We start from the raw sequence: 26,617 nt of genomic DNA, 5'->3' as shown, positions 1-26,617 counted from the left end.
AATCCTGAACCAATCCCTGTGCCTGAGTTAGGGGGGCCATGTAATTGATTTAAGCCATTAAAGGCCCACCTCTAGAACTAAAGGTGGGATCAATCCCACCTAAATCATGTGACTTGGAAACTCAAAATCCAATTATAAGGGAGGTAGAAGGGAACAGAAATACAGTGGTGAACAAGATGTAGTTTCTACATTCAAGAATCTTATAGTCGAAGGGAGAAAGTATAGAATTTGAAAGGCAATTACAGTACATTGTGATAAATAGTATGATGTAGACAAGTACAAGATGCTGTGGGAACACAAGGAAAGACAATAAACTTCTGGGGGACACAGGCAGGGCCAGTCACCACACATATTCACTACCAATATCCATGGCAGTTGCTGACAAAGATTTGGGGTCAACTGAACAGAGATAATAACCAATGGCAGTGGTAGATGAGATCACCAAGAGAGTCAGTGTAATATAAGAAGCCCTAGAATATGGGACTTCCCTGGTGGTTCAGTGGCTAAGATTCTGCACTCCCAATACAGGGGGCCTGGGTTCAGTCCCTGGTCAGGGAACTAGATCCCATATGCTTCAACTAATAGTTCACAGGTCACAACCAGAGATCCCAGTGCAGACCAACAAATGAAGATAAACTAAGAGGAAAAAAAAAAAAGATGTCCTAGATTATAACTCAAAGAAACAACAAAATTTAAAGACCGGACAAAGGAAAGTAAGGAGAAATAGAAGAGAAAGAGATCAAAGATGGGATGAGATAAGAGATGAGATGAAAGCCTGCAGAGTAATGTTTCAGAGAAGTCATTCCTTACTGTAGGATTTCAAGAGGAAAGTAATAGCCTACAACATCATTAGCTAGGAGAGGCTGGGTAAGATGAGAACTGAGAAATACTCCATCAAAGGAATCCTAGTAGCCTTGAGGGGACCAGTGTCAGTGAAGGGTCCAAGGTGAAACCAGACTTTCTGTGTGTTGAGGGTAGGGGAAGGAAGAGGAGAAAGGACTGACCAGTGAAGCGAATCAGTGAAAAAGCAGAAAGGACTCTTTTCAGGAAACATGGATACAAACAGGTAAGGAATTATTACAGAAGTAGAAGAATATATAGAATCAAGGAAGCATTTAAGATATAAGATAATCCAGTATTTTTAAATGAAGGTTAGAAAGCTACAGTAGAGCTGGAGACTGAAGATAACTTCTACCTGGAAAGTCTAGGCATCACACCCTTCATATAAACATACGTGCTGTATGCACAATATGAGATAAAGAAGCTATTCATAACTGAACAAACCTTGGAAAGGTGAAAAAAACTTTAGTTACAATTTTTTAAATGGAAAAGGCATCATGATTGCTTGGCCTTTCATGAATTTTTAATTGAATTTTCTGGGTACTTGTGACATGAGGGTTTGTTTTTTCTTATGAACTTGAAAATATAATTTTAAGTGCTTAGAAATGAAATGTAATTAGTTGTATGCTAAAATAAAGTAGCCCAGTCCCATTGTTAACCTTTTAAAAAACATAGACCACTTTGAAAATATGATGAAAACTATGGAGACACTCTCCCCAGAAAGATATGAACTCCTTTCCTGATAGTCTTCCAGGGAGGTTCACTGAAAGATGTCTGGAGCCTACCCACCAATGTAAAGTTATGAGTATAACCTTCTAGGATTTGCCAACAGGAATCTTCCTGGAACTTCTCACGTCTGGCAGATAACAAGTCGGGTTATTCTATTTTCCTTCCTCTTAATCATAACTAAAGTTATGTCCTTTACTAGTAAGCCTTGAACTTCAATTGCAACTCTTTCCTCCCTCCCACCTTTCCCTGTGCTCCAACTGATAAAAATAGTGGATTCACATAGTCCTACCTTCATTTCCTGGCTATCTCACTTTCTAAATCACATCAGCCTGGCCAAGTCTTTATCTCTCTAAGATAGTTATATTTTTCTTATCAGCAATATGAAACTATCAAATGTTTATTTCCTCCAGCCCCACTAGGCCCAGTCTAAGAATCAGGTATCATTTTTTCTCACAAGAACCTACCACCTGTTTAGAAACTATCAAATACTTTGTTCTCATTCTCACCCGTCTCCCTTGGATTATAAACTCCTTGAATGCAGGGAATAAGCCTTCTATTTAATTTCATATTCCCCCGCTGCTTATCACATTTCTGCTTTTTAAAATGACCACAAGAGTTGCTGACTTAGTTGAGTACTGATTGAGAAATCAGTTCTAAATTTGGTTCTAACCTCCATCATTAATGATCTCTTCTATATTTCCTAACAGCTTTCCTGTATTTTACTTCCAAATTAGAATATGAAACCAAAATTACAAGTAATTTTTGTTAATGGCTTAGGGCCTTGTGAAATTATTTACAAGAATATCTTCATGAGACTCCTATTTTAAAATGAGTATTATATGGGTTATTAACCTCAGTTAATTCTTCAATTTTAGAATTTTCTTTCATACTGAAGCAGCTCTGAAATTTTGCCTCACTTACTTTTATGTCTAATAACATTAGTAAAACCATCAGAATTAAAACCTCACCACCAGTTATACACTATACTGTGTTCACTGACAACAGGATTGCTGCTTTTTAGAAAGGTTATTTCCAAGATACCATAATAAGCTATATTACCCCTCAAAAAAATCCTACAGATAGATAGTATTAGCTAAAGAAGGTTGTTTGGATGAGGTAATATATTAAATACTTAGTATCTGATTGATTGAAAGTATTACACAATTCCTGCTTCAGCAAACCTTGAGTATAGAGTTTCTTTCAGTCAGACCTGGAATTAGGTCTCTCACTCATGTGGTTTCAATTAAGTTCTGTTAAAAATAGCTTGTAATATAAGCATCAACAATTTTACTACTGTTAATCCATACAAAGGATAAACTTGGGAAAAAACCATCAAACGAAGTTACCTGGTATTCTGGTATTGCATCTTTATAAATAGCTGAAGTTATCTATTTAATGTACAGTCTTCTAATATAAGCTGTTTGTTATTTTATAATACAAATATATATATATATATATTTAAGAAGCAGATAGAAGAATGATTCTTTCTCAGCTCATTAAAAGTAATTTATAAGACTCTCAGTAGTAGGAAAAAAAAAGACTCAGTAGAATTTCAACATCAAGATATAGCACAAATAATTAGAGAATTTTGATTTTTTAATTTTATATAATTTCAAGCAGATATTCTGCTTCACGGACTTTGACTTCACATCCAAGTCTTCAAAGCAGTGAAAATTCAGCCACACATGCTACATCCTTCCACTTGTTTTTATTATAATATCTGGAGAAAAAATAACAATAGATTATTTCAAATACATCACAAGCATGTGTCCAATAGTTATTAACAATAAGTCCCTAGGGGAGAGAACATTTGATGTCCAAGCAACTCTAGTTTCAATCCATCAATCCTTAGGAAACAAATCTAGAGGTCATTAAAAAAGGAAAAAAAGAAAAAGGAAAAGCTGGCTCACTCCCTCCTGGACATACTGAGGATACTTCTCTTTGGAGACACAAAGAGACCTGTCTGACATTCCAACAGAAAGCCCAGCAAAGACAGCTGTCAGTGGCCATCATAGCCTGCTAACTCCAGCCTGGTAACCTGGTGGAATCCATCCAGTTGTGGTTCCCATCCCAGTCCTCCACAGCCACCAGCTAGTCAGAATCTCCTTTTCCAGGCTATCTCTCCTTTCATTCTCCTACTGACCTGTTGTAGCTGAACCCAGGTTCTTTCCAATACAGGATTCTGAGGACTTTCTTCTTCCCAATATCTTGTACCTTTTGGAAAATCAAACAAAACCTATAGCTATCCTTAGATTTTGAGATTTTTATTTTCTTTTTCAGAAAAAATGATAAATGGTATGTTATAAATTCATATCTTAAGCTAATAGAATAACAACTTTTACCTGGATATATATCTTTAGTGAGAATTTGAATTTTTAGATGATAATAACAGGTGGAGTCAACTTTATGTATTTCCATTGTCACACTCATACTATGATACACCTTATGCCTGGCCTAATCAGCCTATATCAATGGTTTTCAAGCTCTGCTGCACCTTAGAATTATTTGAGCTTTTAAAAATGCCGATATCCAGGCTACACTCCATACCAAATAGGACAGAACCTCTGAATAAGGAACTCAAATATCCAGGAAAGTCTGATGTACAGCTGTTTGAGCACCAGAGATGTGTATCTTTAGTGGTCCATGGATCAGTAACTTCAATGGCATCTAGGAGTTGATTAGAAATGTAGAATCTTGGGTTCCATTCCAGACCAAGAGAATCATAAATCTCCATTTTTAATAAGATCCTCAAGCAAGTCACAAGTAGTAAAGTTTGGAAAGTACTGGCTATTCTACCCTCTACTCTTCCTTATTGTTATCTTCACTGACCTCAGATACTGTTTGCTCACTTGTTGATCACTTTGGAAACTGGGCCACAGTCATTCTCTCCATACAACTTAAACTTTCCAAGTGGCAACCAGCCTATCCAACTATATAGTCTCCTCCACTCCTCCTTGGCCTTCATATATACATCCAGGAGCATGCTCTATATTTCCCCCTGACATCACCTACAGCATATCATCTCTAAAACTTTATAATACTAGAGACCTAGGAGTCATCCCTCTAACTGCCCTTCTCTCTCACTACCCTGAACCAGTACCTAAACAGTAACTAAATCCTGGTAATTATATCAATGAACATTTTAGGTTACACTGGTTCTCAGTTCCCAGAAATCTTGAATCAGACTTCTGAAGCAATGACACAGGAATCTGCATAATTTATAAATTTCCAATGTGGTTCCATACTTAATCGTATTTCTGTGTGATACTTCTGCCTGCTAATATTATCTAAAAATTCAAACTCTCACTTAAGATATATATCCAGGTAAAAGCTGTTACTATACTAGCTTAAGATATAAATTTTTAACATATCATTTATGTTAAAAAAATGAAGAAAATAAAAATCTTCTGAAGAAAATAAAAATCTCAAAATCTAAGGATAGCTACAGGTTTTGTTTGATTTTCCAAAAGGTACTGTTACCTTGGAAGTCTTCCCTGACACTTCAAAGTTAAAACCATCCTCTCCTGGCTTCTAGGATGCTTTGCTCCACTTCTAACTTATCACCTTAGAGAGAAGACTGTGAAGTCTACCTCATGACGAATTCATAAGCCCTAGAGGACAAAAGCTGTATTCATATCCCTAGCTAATAATCCAATGCCTAATGCATGCTTGTTGGCTGAATTAAAGTAACAATAACTTAGACCTCCATTGCTGTAACTGTAACAGTATAAAGCAATGATTGGCTGGTTTTTCTTATTGGTTTAAAAAAAAATTAAGTCTCTGTTTAAATAGAATATAGAAATCCAATGTGTAAAGCAAAGAAAAGCAAGACTGCCCTGTCTGGATGAGCTGAGAAACTCAGAGCCCTATCTACTCTTACATTCCCTATATGACAGCTACCCAGTCAAATATCAATAATCTCAGATATGCAGATGATACCACGCTAAAGGCAGACAGCAAAGAGGAACTAAAGAGCCTCTTGATGAGGGTGAAAGAGGAGAGTGAAAAATCTGGCTTAAAACTCAACATTCATGGCAAATAGATGGGGGAAAAGTGAAAACAGTGACAGATTTTATTTTCTTGGGCCCCAAAATCACTGCAAATGGTGACTGCAGCCATGAAATTAAAAGATGCTTGCTCCTTGGAAGAAAAGCTATGACAAACTATACAGCAAATTAAAAAGCACAGACATCACTTTCCCAACAAAGGTCCATATAGTCAAAGCTATGGTTTTGCCAGTAGTCATGAATGGATGTGAGAGTTGGGCCATAAAGAAGGCTGAGCACTGAAAAATTAATGCTTTCAAATTGTGGTGCTGGAGAACTCTTGAGAGTCCCTTGCACAGCAAGAAGATCAAACCAGTCAATCCTAAAGGAAATCAACTCTGAATACTCATTGGAAGGACTGATGCAGAAGCTGAAGCTCCAATACTCTGGCCCATGATGCAAAGAGCAATCTCATTGGAAAAGACTCTGATGCTAGGAAAGACTGAGGGCAGGAGGAGAAGGGGGTGACAGAGGATGAGATGGTTGGATGGCATCACTGACTCAATGGACATGAGTTTGAGCAAACTCTGGGAGATAATGAAAGACAGGGAAGCCTGGTGTACTGCAGTCCATGGGTCACAAGAATTGGACATAACTTAGCTACTAAACAACAACAGTCAAACTTAGCAAGAACCAGGAAAGCTAAGTTCTAGTTCTGATTCTGCCAGTAACTACCTGTGTGACCTTGGACAAGTTACTAATCAATATAGCCAGGTCATTTTTGTTGTATGCAAAATGAGTAAAACAAACTAGATTATCGTGTGGTTCTCAAATTTTAGTGCTTATTGGGATCACATAGAAAGCTCATCAAATTGTAGATACTTGTGCCATATCTCTAGAGATTATAATTTATCAGGTCTACAGTGATTCTGGTACAGGTAGTCAGAGGACCACACAATGAGAAGCCTTGGACTGGATGTTTTATAAGGCCTCTTCTATCTGTCTGTCTGTAACCATTCTCAGATCTCTACTTACCCACACCACCTCTTCAACCATATCTGTTTTGGACTCATGGCTTACTTTCACCAATTTTTTCCTGTAATCAGCATAATACCAGTTATAAATGAACAGGCAGCATACTGAGCAGGGGTCCTAGACCATCAAAAGTGAGCTTTGCTCTGTCCCTGATTAGATTACTGCCAAACTAGCTAAACTGTTAAATGCCAGGACTAAAAATAGGCTGCTGCATGTTTAAAATAACATGCTCACAGTTAGCTTGGGGCCTTACTATTTTTACGAAAGGAAAGACAGAGACAAGTGCCCAGAGGTTGAAAGGGAATTACTTAAATACAGAGGCTGCTGTATGAGATGAGAGCCTAGAAAGAAGCCAGGAGGTGGCACAACTGGTTCAATATGCATCAGTGGGACTCTCTGAATTAAACTAAAAAATTTTGTCTTAACACTAGAAAGAACCTCCTAGACACAATTTAATTTTGGTCTGTTGCATAATTAAACCCTGAATTATGACATTGCCTGATGAATTATTATGACAGGCCAAAAAGATCAAGTTAAGAGATTATTTTTATGTTTTATCAATTTACTGATATCAATTTATCAATTTTTTATCAATTTACATACACACAGAAAAGTACTATACAGCTTCTTGGGCCTTCAGAAACTTAACACATCCATATAACTACCATTGGGATAATGAAACAGAACACTACCAGGACCCTAGAATTCCCTCTTATAACTCTTTCCAATTAATACCAGCTCCCCGACATAGTGATTTCCATCATATTTTATTTTTGCCTAGTTTTGTACTAAATATAAGTGATATTAAATGTACTCTATTGTGTTTGGCTTCTTATGTGGGACTCATCAATACTCTTGCAAGTAACTGTATACTGTTGATTCTCAGTATTATATAGCTCTTTAATCAGTGACTATATCATAGTTTATTTATCCATTCTACTGTTGATGGGCATATTCAAATAGTTTCTGGTTTGAAGGTGTTACTAATAGTGCTGCTATGAACATTATAGTATATTTCTTATGAGGAATATATGTACACACTACAGTGGATATATTCCTCAGAATAGAAATTCTGGGTCTCTAGGGCACAAAGAGTCGGACACGACTGAGCGACTGAACTGAACTGAACTGAGGGCCCAGGGAAATGGAATTGCTGGGTTTCTTTCCATTTCAGTGAAACTTCTAGGGGTCCAGTGGTATGAGAGATCTGCCTTACAAGGTAAAGGATAAATTGTTGCATGTGGACCCTCCAACAACCAAAAACCAGACACAATACGTAGACGGCCATTTTAGATTTTGGAGTCAACATATCCCTCATTTGTGTGTACAACTCCAGCCCACTTACTGAGTGACCTAAAAAGTTGCTGGTTTTGAGGGGGTCTCAGAACAAAGAGAAGAGTCTGCGAAAGGTCCAGGCTACTGTACTGCTTGTGCCATAATGGTCCAGAAGATCGAATGGTGCTTGAAGTGGCAGTGGCAAAAAGAGAAGCTGTTTGGGGCTTGCAGATGAATAATCACAGTATAGGCCCTGAGGATTTTTCAACAGAGTGCTACCATCCTCTGTGGATAATCACTCTCTTTTTGAGAAATAGCTTATGCTCTGCTCCTGAGTCTTAGTAGAGATCAAACACTTAACCATGGACCACCAAGTTACAATCAGAGCTGAGCTGCCCACCATGAATTGTGTGTTGTCTGATGCACCAAGCCATAAAGTTGGGTGTGAAGAGCAGCACACTGTTAGCAAATAGAAACATGTTTATGAGATTGGGCTCAAGCAGGCCCTGAAGGCAAAAGTAAGTTATATGAGGAAGTGAGCCACACGCCGTGTCCATTATTCCTGATACTTTATCTTCTCTTTCCCTGCTTGCTTTAATGGTGTCATAGGGAGTTCTGGACAGGTAACTGAGGAAAAGAAAGCTCAGGCTTCATCTACAGATGGTTCTCCATGATATGCAGACACCACCTGAAAGTGGACAGCTTTAGCACCTATCGTTTCTTTCTGGGACATCCCTGAAGGAAATTGGTGAAGGAATATCCTTCAAGTGGGCAGAACTTCAAGGACTAAATCCGGTTATTCACTTTATTGGAAGAAATGGCCAAATGTGTGATTATATACGAGGTGGCTCAGATGGTAAAGAAGCTGCCTGCAATGCAGGAGACCTGGGTTTTTATCCCTAGGTCGAGAAGATCCCCTGGAAAAGGTAATGGCTACCCATTCCAGTATTCTTGCCTGGAGAGTCCCATGAACAGAGGAGCCTGGCGGGGCTACACTCCACGGGGTCGCAAAGAATTGGACACGACTGAGTAACTAACACTTTCACTTTCATTGGCTGTGATCAATAATTTGGCTAGGTAGTCAGGTCCTTGGAAGATACATGATTTGAAAATTGATGACAAGAAAATATGAGAAGAGGTATGAGGCTAGAATTCTCTGAATGGGCAAAAAAACATGATAATATCAGTATCCCACACGAACACTCACCAAATGTTACCTAAGCAGAGGACAATTTTCATAATTAAGTGGATAAGATTACCTGTTATGTGGACACCAGTTAGATTCTGTCCCCAGGCACCCCTGTTATCACTCAATAAGGCAATGAACAAAGTGGCCATGGTGACAGGGATAGAGATTATGCATGGTCTCAGCAAAACAGACTGCCACTCACCAAAGTCAGCCTGGCTGCAGCCACTGCTGAGTACCCAATCTGTCAGCAGCAAAGACCAACACCTAGTGAAGATACCCTAGAGAAAGGAAAGGCTACCCACTCCAGTATTCTGGCCTGGAGAATTCCATGGACTGTATAGTCCATGGGGTCACAAAGAGCAGACACAACTAAGCGACTTTTACTTTCCCTGGAATGGTCAGCCAGCTACGTGGTGGGTTGAGTACATTGGTTCACTTCCATCATGAATGGGGAAACATTTTATTCTTACTGGAATAGACAGTTATTCTGGATATGGATTTGCCTTCCCTGTACATAATGCTTCTGCCAAAACTCACCAACCAAGGATTTACAGAAGGCCTTATAAACCATCATGTTATCCCAAAACATGGTTTCTGATCATGGAACTCACTTCACAGAAAAAATAGTTTGGCAATAGGCCCAAGCTCTTGGAATTTACTGGTCTTATCATGTTCCCCACCACTCTGAAGCAGCTGGCTTGACAAAATGGTGGAAAGGCCTTTAGAAGATTCATTATGGCATCAACCTGCAGATCTGGGGCAAGGTTCTGCCTAAGGCTGTGTATGCTCTGATTCAGCATCCAATATATGGTGGTACTGTTTCCCCATAACCATGATTCACAGGCCCAGGAATCAAGTGGTAGAAATGGAAGTGAGACCATTCAACCTTGTGACCCACTAGGAGAATTTTTGCCTCCTGTGGCCATAACTTCATGCTGTACAGGTCTAGATGTCTTAGTTCAAAAGGGAGAAATGCTGTTACCAGGAGTCACAACAATGATTCTATTGAACTGGAAATTAAGACAGCCACCTAGCCACTTTGGGCTTCTCACACCTCTGAGTCAACAGGCAAAGAAGAAACTTCTTTGTGATGGCTGGGGTGATTGATCCTGACTACCAAGGGGAAATCGGACTACTGTGCCATGATGGAGGTAAGGAAGAGGATGTCTGGAATATAGGAGATCATTTAGAGCATCTCTGGGCTTCCTGGTGTAGCTCAGTCAGTAAAGCATCTGCCTGCAATGTGGGAGAGACCTGGGTTCAATTCCTGGGTTTAGAAGTTCCCCTGGAGAAGGAAATGGCAACCCACTCCAGTATTCCTGCCTGGAGAATCCCATGGACAGAGGAGCCTGGCAGTACTAAGAGCATCTCTTAGTACTACCATGCCCCATCATTAAGGACTATAATAACCCAATCTAAGTGGGACTACTGATGGCACAGGCCCTTCAGAAATGAGGGTTGTGTCACCTGACCAGTAAAAGAACCACAACCAGCTGAGGTGGTTGCGGATGGTAGAGGTAGTATGAAATAAGTAGTGGAAGAAGGTAGTTATAAGTACCTGTTATGACCACACCACTAGTTAAGCAAATATCTTTGTTTTCTTCCCTCTTTCATGCCTGTATCATGTAACATAAGTTTTATTAATAGCACTTAACTTTATGTCATAGTACCTAAGTTACAGGATATCAAGGAGAAAAACAAACATCACCCAAGGACTTTATCCTCTTCTGGGGAAGGAGTGATCACATTTTCAGTTTTATTCAGAGTAGCTTTAGTATGTTAGGCAGAAGTATTACTTTGTTATTGTCTTTATTTAGACATTAAATATGGTTTAAGGAGATGTGTATGAATGCATAGTTGACATGGAGTGGACTGTGATGGTAAGTTGTATGCATCAACTTGGCTAGGTAACATTACCTAATTAAATTAAATACTAATCTTGGTGCGTCTACAAAGGTATTATGGTTAACATATGTAATAAATAACTTTAAGTAAAGGAGATTATCCTTGATAATGTGGGTAGGCCTCATACAATCAACTGAAAGGACTTAAGAACAAAACTGAAGTTTCTCTGAAGAAAGAAGACTTACTGTATCATTGGCTCCTGCCCAAGAGTTTTTAGCCTGCCCTACAGGTTGCAATCAGACCTTCCAACTGCATAAGTCAATTCTATAAATAAATCTCTTTATATAGCTATACATATATGTGTCTCTCTATATATACCACTTGTTCTGTTTCTTTGGTAGAACCCTGATTGATACAGCATCTACTATTCCCTACCACTTTGCAAAGTTATCAGAGATTGAGATAGAAAGAAGTCTATTATGTGATATCTGTCGTTTGAAACTTCATAACCCAAAGAATATAAAAAGTTAGCATTATGAATTATGTCAGGTAGACTGCCAGGCTCCTCAATCTATGGAATTCTCCAGGGAAGAATACTGGCATGGGTAGCCATTCCCTTCACCGGGGATCTTCCCAACCCAGGAATTGAACCCAGGTCTCCTGCACTGCAGGCAGATTCTTCACCATCTGAGTCACCAGGGAAGCCCAGCAGTATATTATTAAGTGTCAAATGAGCATCACTAAAGTAAGTAGTCAAGGAACTTAATGAAAAAGATCTCTGTGGACTTCAGGAGTGCTCTGGGCATGTTCTGTGGAGGAAACGGGGGCAAGGATCAAGTTATACATAACCTATTAAGTTTCAGTTTCTTTACTGCTTGCTTACCTTTCAAAGGTTCCCAAGCTTCATTGAGTAATTAGAGATTCTGTCTGATACGCAGTGAGAGAAGTACAGAAAAATCTAAATTTGGAGCATAGAAGCCTTGAGAGATTGAATTCCTCTCCATTACTTGGTACCAGTATAAGAGGAAGGATACTAGATAAATACACTTTAAATCAATGGCATAACCTAATTTTTTAAGAGATGACAGTAATAGACTTTCAAAAACCTATTTTACTCAGGTTCTGAAAACTGACCAAGCTTTTTAATAATTTTACCATTTCCACTTCATGGAAGAACTCTCAGAACACAATTTATAACTAATTCCCGGGTACATAAGGAATTTACAATGAAAAAAATCTTTTGTATCTTTCAAAAAGTAGGTTCTACATTCATATTATAGTACCTTGAGGTATATCTTTAGGAAGAGAATATTTCTTCTTTACAATAATTCCTTTACTTTCCACTTGTCTAGTTCCTGGTGATGCTTTAATAATATAACATATTTCTGATGCATTTGAAGGAACCTGAAAAAACATATTACATAATTTTTTCAGGTAATAAACCTATAGATTGTTTTCTTTCAAAGGCAAATAGTCTCAATATTGATATATTTCATAGACATTCACAATATAAAGCATTTAGGAAGTGCTTACTTCACTCCAGACACTATATAATTGGTTTTAAAACATTTGCTTATTTAATATTCACAAGAACCAGCAAAGGAGATTATATTATTCCCATTTGTAAAACAAGGAAACTTAAGTTCAGAGAGGCTGGATAACTTATTTAAAAAACATAGAGAAAAGTAATGGTAGAGTTGAGATTCAAGCACTCCAAAGTTGAAGAGAAAGTTTATAGGATTTACTGAATTAAAACATGAATTTAAGTATGAGTCAAACAATAGATTCCTTGATTTCCTAACTCAGTTAATTTTTTGGAAATTTTATGAAGATATTTATTTATTATATAATTGATGGATTAAATTAAATAACCCTTATATACCACTTTACATCTCTTCCCCCAAAGCACTAATGTTTAGTCTTTCTAGTGGTTACTTTTATAACTTTTTAAAAAGTTGAAGTATGGTTATTTACAATAACATGTTAGTTTTAGGTATACAGTACAGTGATTCAGCACAGAAAAGTACATAGTACAGAAAAGAATCTGAAAAGGAATATATATATATATATATATATATATATATATATATATATATATATATAGTATAGAATCCTTTTCAGATTCTTTTCCCTTATAGGTTATTACAAAATATTGAATATACTTCCTTGTGCTTTACAGTGGGTCCTTATTGGTTGTCTATTTTATATATGTAGTACTATATATATGTTTACCCCAACTTCCTAATTTGTCCCTCCTCTCACCCCCTTTAACCACTGGTAACCATAAATTTGTCTTTTCTACATCTGTGAGTCTCTTTCTGTTTTGTAAATAAGTTTATCTGTATCACTTTTATAGATTCCACATGTAAGTGATATCATATGATGTTTGTCTTTCTCTGTCTGGCTTACTTCACTTTGTATGATAATCTCTAGGTCCATTAATGTTACTGCAAATGGCATTATTTCATTCTTTTTAAAATGTTTTTTATTTTCTATTGGCATATAGCCGATTAACAATATTGTGATAGTTTCAGGTGAACAGTAAAGGGACTCAGCCTTACACATATATGTATCCATTCTCCCCCAAACTCCCCTCCCATCCAGGCTGCCACATAACATTGAGCAGAGTTCCATGTGCTATACAGTAGGTCCTTATTGGTTATCCATTTTAAATGTAGCAGTGTGTACATGTTCATCCCAAACTCCCTAACTATCCCTCCCCCCATCCTTCCCCTGGCAACCATAAATTCCTTCTCTGAGTCTGTGAGTCTGTTTTTTAAATAAGTTTATGTGTATCATTTATTTTTAGATTCCACATATAAGGGATGTCCAGAGAGGGCAATGGCAACTCACTCCAGTACTCTTGCCTGGGAAATCCCATGGATGGAGGAGCCTGGTAGGCTACAGTCCATGGGGTCGCAAAGAGTCAGACACAACTGAGCGACTTCACTTTCACTTTTCACTTTCATGCATTGGAGAAGGAAATGGCAACCCACTCCAGTGTTCTTGCCTGGAGAATCCCAGGGACGGAGGATCCTGGTGGAGTGCCATCTACAGGGTCACACAGAGTCGTCAGACATGACTGACGTGACAGCAGCAGCAGCATAAGGGATATCATATGAGATTTCTCCTTCTTTGTCTGACTTACTTCACTCAGTGTGACAATCTCTAGGTCCATCCATGTAGCTGCAAATGGCATTATTTCATTCTTTTTAATGGCTGAGTAATATTCCATCGTATATATGTATCACATCTTTATCCATTCCTCTGTTGATGGCTATTTAGGTTGATTCAATGTATTGGCTATTGTAAACAGTGCTACAATGAACACTGGGGTGCATGTATCCTTTCAGATCATGTTTTTCTCCAGATATACGCCCAGGAGTAGAACTTCAGGGTCATATGGTAGCTCTATTTTTAGTTTTTAAGGAATCACCATACTGTTCTCCACAGTGGTTGCACCAATTTACATTCCCAAGAACACTGAGGGGTGGCTTCCCAGCTGGTACTAGTGGTAAAGAACCTGTCTACCAATGCAAGAGACACACGAGACATGGGTTAGATCCCTGGAGGAGGGCATGACAACCCACTCCAGTTACTTGCCTGGAGAATCCTATGGATAGAGAAGCCTGGAGGGCTACAGTCCACAGGGTCACATAAAGTGGGATACAACGGAAGCAACTGAACGTGCATTCACAACAGTGAGGGACGGTTCCCTCTCTCCACACCCTCTTAAAGATTTATTGTTTGTGGACTTTTTGATATCAATTCTGGCTGGTGTGAGGTGATACCTCACTGTAGTCTTTGCATTTGCATTTCTCTAATAATTAGTGATGTTGAACATCTTTTCATGTGCCTGTCGGCCATCTGTGTGTCTTCTTTGGAGAAATGTCTATTTAGGTCTTCTGCCTATTTCGTTCTTTTTAATGGCCAAGTTATATTCCATTGTATAAATATACCACATCTTCTTTATTCATTCATCTTCCCCTGGGCAACCATAAGTTGGACATTTAAGTTGCTTAATGTCTAGCTACTGTAAATAGTGCTGCAATGAACACTGGGATGCATGTATCTTTTCAAATTATAGCTTGCTCTAGGCATATGCCCACGGGTGGAATTGTAGGATCATTCGTTCAGTTCACTCGCTCAGTCATGTCTGACTCTTTGGAACCCCAGGGACTTCAGCATGCTAGGTTTCCCTGTCCATCACCAACTCCCTGAGCTTACTCAAACTCATGTCCATTGAGTCGGTGATGCTATCCAACCATCTCATCCTCTTTCATCCCCTTCTCCTCCTGCCTTCAATCCTTCCCCGCATCAGGGTCTTTTCAAATGAGTCAGTTCTTCACATCAGGTGGCCTAAGTATTAGAGTTTCAGCTTCAGCGTCAGTCCTTCCAATGAATATTCAGGACTGATTTCTTTTAGGATGGACTGGTTTCATCTCCTTGCAGTCCAGGGGATTCTCAAGAGTCTTCTCCAATGCCACAGTTCAAAAGCATAAATTCTTTAGTGCTCAGCTTTCTTTATAGTTCAACTCTCACATCTGTACATGACTCCTGGAAAAACCATCGCTTTGACTAGATGGACCTTTGTTGGCAAAGTAATGTCTCTGCTTTTTAATATGCCATCTAGGTTGGTCATAACTTCTCTTCCAGGGAGCAAGTGTCTTTTAATTTCAAGGCTGCAGTCACCATCTGCAGTGATTTGGGAGCCCCCCAAAATAAAGTCTGTTACTGCTTCCATTGTTTCCCAATCTATTTGCCACGAAGTGATGGTACCAGATGCCATGATCTTAGTTTTCTGAATATTGAGCTTTAAGCCAACTTTTTCACTCTCCTCTTTCACTTTCATCAAGAGGTTCTTCTTTATCTTTATTCTTCTTTATTCTTCACTTTCTGTAGGATCATATGGGAGCTCTATTTTTAGTTTTTAAAGGAAACTACATACTGTTCCCCATAGTGGCTATATCAATTTAGATTTTCATCAACAATGTGGGGGGAGAAGACAATGGCACCCCACTCCAGTACTCTTACCTGGAAAAACCCATGGATGGAGGAGCCTGGTAGGTTGCAGTCCATGGGGTCGCTAAGAGCTGGACACGACTGAGCAACTTCACTTTCACTCTTCACTTTCATGCATCGGAGAAGGAAATGGCAGCCCACTCCAGTGTTCTTGCCTGGAGAATCTCAGGGACAAGGGAGCCTGGTAGGCTGCCGTCTATGGGGTCGCACAGAGTCGGACACGACCAAAGCGACTTAGCAGCAGCAGCAGCAACAATGTAGGAGGGTTTCATTGTAGTTTTGATTTGCATTTCTCTAATTAGTGATATGGAACATCTTTTCATGTGCTTTTTAGTCACCCATATATCTTCTTTTGAGAAAAGTCTGTTTAGGTTTTCTGCCCATTTTTTGATTGGGTTGTTTTGTTTTTTGATATTGAGCTGTGTGAGCTGTTTTTATATTTTGGAGATTAATCCCTTGTCACTTGCATTATTTGCAAATACCTTCTCTCATTTTTTGGGTTATCTCTTCGTTTTGTTTATAGTTTCCTTAGCTGTGCAAAAAGCTTTTAAGTTTAATTAGATCCCATTTGTTTTTGTTGTTGTTGTTGTTGTTCTTATCTCCATTACTCTAGGAGAGGATCCAAAAAGACATAAATACAACTTATGTCAAGAGTATTCTGCCTGTGTTTTACTCTAGGAATTCTATAGTATCTGATCTTACATTTTGGTCTTTAAATCATTTTTAGTTTATTTTGTGCATGGTGTTAGAGAATATTCAAATTTAATTCTTTTACATGTAGTTTTCCAGTTTTCCCGGCACCACTGATAATACTTCGAAGCATCAACATGGTCACAAGACCCAGTCTAAACAATCGATGTATTCTGTGCCCCTGGACATAGTGACTGGCTCAGTAAGGGGCTAACAGAAAGAAGGGAATGCTGAACATGAGATTCTGACACAAAACCAGAATCACTAAAGGGGGACAGAGAGGTCCTAAATTGATACACAACCTGGGCCACGCCTGTTGTAGTAGAAACAGATACAGATCTTAGGAGGATGAGATCATCAATTAGATCTACAAGATTCTCATCAAATAAGAACAACAAAGTAGTGGGTTAAATGATCAGAGTCAAGGTCAGTGTCAGAGTCATTCTTTAAGATTCAGCTCAGAATAGTTTTAAGCAGAAATAGTGACAAAATACACTTCACATCTTCCTATAATTTCATTATAACAACAAAAAAGCAAGTACCAAAAGTGCTGTGGAAAATGCCACTGGTAATTTAATAGTAATTGTCAGTTAATTTTGACAATATCCCATCAAGCAGACCATCTCTAGATTAAAGAAATGCCATTTCTTTCAAACATATCTTATCTCTTAGAATTCAGAAGCAGAGACACATATGTATGAAGGGCACCTCATATTTTAAATAAAGTTTATACAGAAGCCTATTCTAATGTAAAATTTATACTCTGAGGTGGACATCTACAATTTTCCTGCCCAGTATTCATTTTCCATCCTTCTGATATGGAACAGTACCAGAGTCTTCTTGGGAGAACCTAGTCATTTGGTCCCTTTGGCTGGTTGGAGAACCACTGGAAGAGATAGGAAGGTTGGAGAAACCTGGACTTCACTCATGAGGAGTGTGCATGAACTGGCTTGATGCCAGGCAGGGAAGACAAAGGTCTGCCCCAGCAAGTGCTGGGTTTCCAACAACTGCCTCACAGTACTCTCCAGTTGAGTCAAGTAAGCACCCTGGTCCAGCTCACTCCATGTCACAGAGTGGTACTGGATCTGTGACAGCCAGCACAGGGGAAGAGACTCCACCTTGGGATGCAAAGGTGACCCAGTTCTAGGGTAGAGCCCAGGTGGGACAGTGGCGGCAGCTGCTGGCGCTTACTCAAGCAGTACCCCAGAAGCAGTCTAGACTTCTGATGACAGCAGAGTCACTGGGTTTGCCCAGATGGGCAGTTCACCCAGATGAACTTAAACAGACCCTTGCCAGGACATGTCATACCTAAAATGGCAAAAGTTAAAGAGAGAATTTCAAATGTAGCAAGAGAAAAACAGGAGTCATACACAAGTGAATTTCCATTCAGCTATCCCCTGATTTCTTTGCAGAAACTTTGCAGGTCAGAGGAGAGCAGCATTATATTTTCAAAGTCTTAAAAGGAAAAAAACCTGCAACCAAGGATACTCTACTCAGCAAGATTATCATTTACAATAGAAAGAGAGAAAAAGATCTTCTCAGACAAGGAAAAGCAGTAAGAATTTACCAATATTAAACCTACCCTAAAAGAAATGTTGAAAGGTCTCTAAATGAAAAAGAAGTAAGAATTCAGAGGAAAGATAAAATTCCAGTAGGAAAGACAGATACACAGTAAGCAGTGAAGATTATTTAATTAAGCCAGTGTGCAATTAAAAGACAAAATATAATGGTAAAAGCAACTACAACTACAATTATCAGCAAAAAGATAAACATGAAGATGCAAAATATGACATCAAAAACACAATGTTGGGGAGAAGAGTAAAAAAAAATTAGATCTTTCAGAATGTGTTTGAACTTAAATGAATACAAATTTAAAACAAATCGATATAATTATAGGTCAATATTATTTCTGTGGTAAAGTGCTAGTTGCTCAGGCATGTGTGACTCTCTGCAACCCCATGGACTGTAGCCTTCCAGGTTCTTCTGTCCATGGGATTGTCCAGGCAAGAATACTGGAGTGGGTTCCATTTCCTTCTCCAGGGATAACCACAAATCAGAAACCTACAATGGACAGAGAAACCAAAAAGAAATGTACTAAAAACACCACTAAAGAAAATCATCAAAATATAATGGTAGAAACAAAAAGAAGAAAAAAATGAACAGAAAGCAACTACAGAAACAACTGGAAAAAAGTAATAAAATGGTAATAAGTACATACCTATAATAATTACTTCATATGTCAGTGAAATAAATGTGCCATCCAACCAGGGTGGATGATTGGAATAATAAAGTCTCTTCAATATGCTGCCTACCTGAGGCTCACTTCAGTGTTAAAGACACACACAGACTGAAAGTGAGGGGATAGAAAAAATATTTCATGCAAACAGCAAGAATGTAGGGGTAGTAATACTCATATCAGATGAAAGATTTTAAAACAAATCCTATACTAAAAAAAGGATTAATTATCATGTTTAATGATAAAGGAAACAATACAAGAAAATGATATTATATCATTAACATATACAAACCCATACAGGAGCACCTAAATATATAAGCAGACATAACTAACAGGCATAAAGGGGAAAACTGGCAATAATACAGTAATATTAATAGAAGAGGACTTTTAACATCCCATTGACATCAATGGACAGATCATCCTTACAGAAAATCAATAAAGAAATAGTGGTCTTAAATGGCCTAATGGACCAGGTGTACTTAATAGACATTTATACGATATTAAATCCCCAAACAGCAGAATACACATTCTTTTTAAGTGCATATAGCAAGTGCTCCAGGATAAATCACAAAGAGGCCACAAAAGAAGCCTCAAAAAATTTAAAGGGACAGAAATTATATCATGCATTTTTTTCCCAATCACAATGGTATATAAATAGAAATCAACTATAGAAAGAAAAATGGAGAAAGAACAAATGCGTGGAGACTAAACAACATGTTACTAAACCAGTGAGTCAATTATGAAATCAAAGAGAAGACCAAAAAAATATCTCAAGACAAATTAAATGGAAACAATTTCCCAAAACCAATTAGATGCAACAAAAAACATCTATATGAGGGAAATTTATAGCAATAAAGGCCTTCCTCAAGAAATAAGAAAAATCTCAAATAAACAATGTAATCTTTCACTTAAAAGAATTAAAGGACTTCCTTGGTGATCCAATAGTAAAGAATCCTCCTGCCAATGCAGGGGATACAGTTTAATCCCTGGTCAGGGAAGATTCCACATACTGCAGGACAGCTAAGCATGTGTGCCACAACTACTGAGCCCACCTAGAGCCCATGAGCCACAATTACTGAATCCCACTTATCCTAGAGCTGGTGCTCCACAACAAGAGAAGCCCTTGCAATGAGAAGTCTACAAAACCACAACTAGAGACCAGCCCCCACTCACTGCAAGTAGAATAAACCCATGTACGGCAATGCAGACATAAATAAATAAATAATATTAAAAATTTCGCTCTTTATTTAAAGATTTTGAAATGTAAAAGAAAAAAAAGATTTAAAAAAGAAGAAAAGGCAAAGCCCAAAAACAGCTGAAGGAAGTAAATAATAAAGACAAGATGAAATAAGTAAAAACAGAGATAAAAAAGATCAATAAAACCAAGAGCTGTTTTTAAAAAAAGATAAAATTGATAAACTTTTTAGCTGAGTTCATCAAGAAGAAAAGAGGCCTCTGCCTCAAAATAAATAATGAAAGAGTAGAAATAATAACTGATACCACAGAGACATAAAAAGAAAAAAAAAACATAATACTATGAACAGGAGAAGCAATGGAAATAGAAACAGACTGTATTTTGGGGGGCTCCAAAATCACTGCAGATGGTGATTGCACCCTTGAAATTAAAAGACGCTTGCTCCTTGGAAGAAAAGTTATGACCAACCTAGACCGCATATTAAAAAGCAGAGACCTTACTCTGCCAGTAAAGGTCCATCTAATCAAAGCTATGGTTTTTCCAGTAGTCATGTATGGATGTGAGAGTTAGACTATAAGAAAGCTGGGTGCCAAAGAATTGATGCTTTTGAACTGAGGTGTTGGAGAAGACTCTTGAGAGTCCCTTGGATTGCAAGGAGATCAAACCAGTCCATTCTAAAAGAAATCAGTCCTGAACATTCATTGGAAGGACTGATGCTGAAGCTGAAACTCCAATACTTTGGCCACCTGATGCAAAGAACTGACTCATTTGAAAAAACCGTAATGCTGGGAAAGATTGAAGGTGGGAGGAAAAGGGGACAACAGAGGATGAGATGGTTTGATGGCATCACTGACTCAATGGACATGAGTTTGAGTAAGCTCCAGGAGTTGATGATAGACAGGGAGGCCTGGCATGCTGTACCCTGTTGGGAGCCGCATTAGGCATTACTGACAAAATGGAGGCATGGCCCCAACTCCCTCTCTTTGTCCCTCAGGCACGAACCCAGGATGAAGGAGCTAGGTCTTGTGATTCTGACTTGTTTTTTCCTTTCCTTGGCTAAGTTGACTGAAAAGAATATTAAGGTGCTTATTGCTCTTGAGAGAAGCATGAGAAGGCACAAAGCCTTCTGCAGTTGTGCTCAGAGAATAATTCATAAAGTTAATCATTGACATTTGTTCAAAGATCTTTACAAAACAGTGTTCCAGGATGAGCACGTAGGCTGCAGCTTGAGGTCATGGGAAGGATTGTTATCTGAAACTTATTTGTGAAGGAAATGTATATAGCAAAGGAGTTTGCTGAATTTAGGGCTTAGGAATAATTAAAAATAGTTAGAAGCTAAAGATTTAAGGAATGTTGTAATGTTAGCATATTTTACTATAGCTTATAGAGATTAGGAATTTTAGAGATATTAATAGCTAGAAGCCTTCTTAAGAGATAGTGAGATCAGGATACTAGGGGCAAACAGGATTTAGAAAGATAAGAAATAAACTGAGGTTTGTGGTATGCAGCCCAGATATATGCACGAGTTACAATGTAATCACAAGTTAAAGTAAACACAATTCTGAGAGAACCACTGAAGCAGAAACTCTGCTTGAAGGGCAACAATGATTTATGGAGACAATAAATGTGGGTGAGGGGAAACTGAAAATGTCAAACCTCTGACCTAATGCTTTTGTCAAAGTATAAAAGAGAACCTAAAGCTTGAAATAAACATGCAGTCCAAGAAAGCTGAATGAGAGGCTGCATTGTCGCTTGCTGACACCGCTCATCCCTTCAGGCTGATTCCCTGGCTGCTAGAGCTGGACTCCAGCAGTACCCACAGGGTTGCAAAGAGTCGGACACAACTGAGCAACTGAACTGAACTGAAATGAATGAACAGTTCGTATGCCCACAAATTGAACAACCTGGAAGAAATTAACAAATTTACAGAAGCAAACAACTTGCCAAGGCTGAACCAAAATGAAACAAATAACTTTAAAAAAACAAATCATTAGAAGTGACATACCTTTTATTTTTAAAACTTCCATCAAACAAAAATCTAGGACAAGACAGCTGCACAAGGGAACTTTACCAAACATACAAAGAACTAATAGTTATCCTTCTCAAACTATTCAAAACAATTGAAGAGGAATGAATACTCCCAAGTTCATTCTATTATAAGGCCCCTGTTGCCCTGACACCAAAACTAGACAAACACTTCAAAAAAAAAGAAAATTACAGACTGGTATCCTTGATGAATACAGAAGCAAAAATCCTCAACAAAATTTTAGCAAACCAAATCCAACAATATATAAAAAGAATCATATACCATGATCAGTTAGGTCTAGGATTTGGATTTTAGTCTAGGGTCACGAAAACAGTTTATCATTCATGAATTAATCAGTGTTATACAGCACAGTAACCAAAATAAGGATAAAAATCATGTCATCATCTAAACAGATGCAGAAAAAACATTTGGCAAAAATCAACATCCATTCATGATAAAAACTCTCATCAAAAACTCTCAACTTACTTAAAGTCACTTATAACAAGCCCACTCAATATCATATTCAATGGTAAAAAGCTGAAAGTCTTTCCTCTAAACTGAGAAACAAGACAAAGATGCCCACTCACACCAATTCCATTCGCTCAGTCATGTTCGACTCTTAGTGACCCCATGGACTGCAGCCTACCAGGCTCCTCTGTCCACGGGATTTTCCAGGCAAGAGTACTGGAGTGGGTTGCCATTGCCTTCTTTGAAAGTTGCATTATGTGAGATTAAAACACAGAAGCCTGTTTTTTATAGAACAGATTTTTATTTCTATACAAAAATAATGAAATAATGGAAAGAAAAAAATCCTGTTTAAAACTGCATCAAAGAGAATAAAACACATAGGAATGAAATCAACCAAGGAGGTAAAAGATCTATACTCTAAAAACTATAAAACACTGTTGAAAGAAACTGAGGATTATACAAAGAAATGGGAAGATTTCCCATGCTCTTGGTTTGAAAGAATTAATATTTTTTAAATGGCCATATTACCCAAAGCAATCTATAGATTTAATGCAATTCCTATCAAAATTAACAATATTTTTCACATAGCTAGAACAAGTGATTGTAAAAATCATATGGAACCACAAAAGATCTCAAGTTGCCAAAATAATCTTGAGATAAAAGAATAAACATAGAGGTATAACCCTTCCAGACTTCAGACTATACTACACAGCTATAGCAATCAAATGGCAGAGTACTGGCACAAAAATACACACATAGATCAACGGAACAGAATAAAAAGCCCAGAAACAAACCTACACACCAATGATCAATTAATCTATGACAAAGGACACAAGAATACACAGTGGAGAAAAGACAATCTCTTCAACTAGTGGTTCTGAGGGAAAATAGAAAACTACATGTAAAAGAATGAGATTAGAACATTTTCTAACATCATTTACAAGATAAACTAAAAATGGATTAAAGATCTAAATCTAAGACCAGAAACTGTAAAACTCCTAGAAGAAAACAAATGTAGAACACTTTTTCACATAAATAGTAGCAATATTTTTTTTTCATTTTTTTTTTAAATTTTATTTTTACTTTATTTTACTTTACAATACTGTATTGGTATTGCCATACATTGACATGAATCCACCACGGGTGTATACAAGCTCCCAATCCTGAATCCCCCTCCCACCTCCCACCCCATATCATCTCTCTGGATCATATTTTTTTTTAATCTGTCTCCTAAGGCAGAAGTAGAAGCAAAAAGAAATTAATAAGACCTAATTAAAAAGCTTTTGCATAATAAAGGAAACCATAAACAAAATGAAAAGACAACCTATAGAATAGGAGAAAGTTTTCTCAAATGATATGGCCAACAAGGAGTTAATATCCAAAATATATAAACAGCTCATATAACTTAGTATCAATAAAAACAAACAACTCAATAAAAAAAAAAGGCTTAGAAGACCTAACTAGACATTTTTCCAAAGAAGATAAACAGATGGCTAACAAGGACATGAAAAGATGCTCATCTTGGCTACTTATCAGAGAAATGCAGATTGAAACAACAATGAGACATTACCTCACATTTGTCAGAATGGCTATCATCAAAAAGTCTACAAAAAGCAAATATTGGAGAGGATGTAGAGAAAAAGGAACTCTTGTACACTGTTGGTGGGAATGTAAATTGGTGCAGCCACTATGGAAACCAGTATGGAGACTTCTCAAAAAACTAAAAATTGAACTTCCATTTGATCCAGTAATTCCATTCCTGGGAATACCTGCAGAAAAAATGAAAAGATACATGCACCCGTGTGTTCACAGCAGCACTGTTTGCAATATCCAAGACATGTGAACAACTCAAGGGCCCATCAACAGACAAATGGAAAAAGAAGATGCAATACATATACACAAAGGACCAATAGCCATAAAAAAAGAATGAAATTCTGTCATTTGCAGCAACATGGATGGACCTAGAGAATATTATGCTTTGTGAAGTTAAGTCAGACAAAGACAAATACTCTATGATATCACTGATATATGGAATCTAAAAAATAATAATACAAACTGATATATAAATGTAAAACAGAAACAGGTTCACAGATACAGAAAGCAAACTTGTGGTTATCAAAGTAAAGATGGTAGAGAAGGACAAACTAGGGGGATTGGATTAACAGATGAAAACTACTATGTCGTAAGTAGATTAGCAACAAGAATACATTATATAGCACAGGAATGAGAGCCAATGTCTTATAATAACTTATAGTGGAATATTGTTTCTGAGGTGCAGTGGTCAGCACATTCACCTTACTTATAGTAGAATGAGTGAGTGAGTGAGTGAGTGAAGTCGCTCAGTTGTGTCCGACTCTTTGCGACCCCGTGGACTGTAGCCTACCAGGCTTTTCTGTCCACGGGATTCTCCAGGCAAGAATACTGGAGTGGGTTATCATTTCCTTCTCCAGGGGATCTTCCCGACCTACAAAAATACTGAATCACTAGCTATATAGCTGAAAACAGTATATTTTAAGTCAACTCTACTTCAATTTAAACAGTTACTTTAAAAAAATTAAAACAAGATAAAATCAGCAAAAGGAAAAGGCACATAAGGTGGAGTCCAGAAGAAAAGGCATACAGATTTGAATTCAGGAGGATAAGCTTCCAGTTGTCCACTCATTGCTGAAGTCAAATGGAGAACATTTATTTCTCCCGAGCCCAAAGTACTGCCAACCAGGGAAGCTCAGTGAGCCTTATGGTATCAGGGTTTCTATTTAGAGTCAGTCACATAAGTACGCAGTGCCTGCAGGACTGACCTCAGCTACTCAGACCCCAGTCCCCCAGAGGTCAAACTGATTCAAGGTGGCCCAAAACCTCAGGCAACAAAAGCAGGTGTTTACCATAAATCACTTGTTAGCATAAACTATCTGGCCTGGCTCAGGACATACAAAAACATTGTTATCCTAGTATCCACTGGTATTCCAAGGCCTTAGAGGTCATCTCCCAGGAGCCTCATCCCAGGATAAGCCTGAGGAACTTGGGAATGTGCAGGCCTGATATTTTTAACCCTCTCCTGCATACATATAGTTTACAAGGAAATGACATTAGGCTATCAGAAGTCATAGAAAACTTGAAATAGAGGTAAGTTCTCAACCTAGTAAAGGATGGTGATGGTCCTGAGGTATCGTTTCTCAAAGAGTTTTTGTTTTTCTGGAGAAGATGTACCCCAGCCCCCTTCTGATTCAGTAAGGTCATATGAGTATTTCTGGGCACTGACGTTTGAGCAGAGGTAATGAATGTCACTTCCAAGCCAGAACATTTAATTGCCAGTGTAAGGCATTTCAGAGCTTTCTTTTTCACTGGCATAATTTCTAGAAATATTCAAGATGGGGCTGCTCTATGAGCAGGGCCCTACGTCAACTCAATGGAGGTATGTATAGCATGAGCAAGAAATGAAACTTTGTTGTTTTAGCTGCTAAAAATTTTAGTTATTTCTTACTACAGGTTATCCTGCTTAATACAGCTTGTCTATAAAATAAGTTTGTACAAGCTTTAAGCTTAACAAGGAAACTTTTTAAACAATTTCCTTTTAGACCTTAAATAAGAAATATGTTGTACTAGAGGTCTTATCCAAGACGATAAGGGACAGTTCTCATGGAAGAAACAAAACTGTTATTATTCAAAAATGATATGATTGTCTACATAGAAAATCAAAAAGAATTCAACATATACTAGCATTAACAAGATTCATCAGGGTTCTGCATATACACAAATATACACAAATCATTTGTATTTCTATACTCCATAAACAAATTTTTAAAATATAATGATAAAAAGACACAATTTGCCAAAGAATCAAATAATATACCTAGGAATATATTGAACAACAACAAAAATACAAGGTTATTCTAGTTAAAATAATAAAACTTTATTGAAAAATATTGAGTAGCACTTAAATTAGGAAATATATGATGCTCATGGAATGAAATATTTAGTAAAGATGTCAGTTGTAAAAATAAAAAGAAATTAGAGGAATGAATGGCACAAATCTCAGGACACTCATTACTTATAGGACAGGGTTCATGGAATCATAGTGAGA

General features: G+C 37.7%; 1 protein-coding gene across 1 annotated transcript in view; it reads right to left on the bottom strand.

Annotated features, from left to right (window-relative positions):
- MEIKIN (meiotic kinetochore factor) overlaps positions 1-26,617 on the bottom strand; it is a 147,479-nt gene that overhangs the window by 12,350 nt on the left and 108,512 nt on the right. Inside the window, exons 12-14 of the mRNA XM_068981024.1 lie at positions 12,183-12,303; positions 9,073-9,082; positions 6,591-6,651 (exon numbers count right to left, since the gene is read on the bottom strand). Coding sequence (XP_068837125.1) covers positions 6,591-6,651; positions 9,073-9,082; positions 12,183-12,303 — 192 coding nt within the window. The remainder of the gene's footprint in view (positions 1-6,590; positions 6,652-9,072; positions 9,083-12,182; positions 12,304-26,617) is intronic.

The sequence above is a fragment of the Capricornis sumatraensis genome, chromosome 9 (assembly GCF_032405125.1).
Source record: "Capricornis sumatraensis isolate serow.1 chromosome 9, serow.2, whole genome shotgun sequence".
Taxonomy (NCBI): domain Eukaryota; kingdom Metazoa; phylum Chordata; class Mammalia; order Artiodactyla; family Bovidae; genus Capricornis; species Capricornis sumatraensis.
This window is presented reverse-complemented; position numbering and strand designations above follow the sequence as displayed.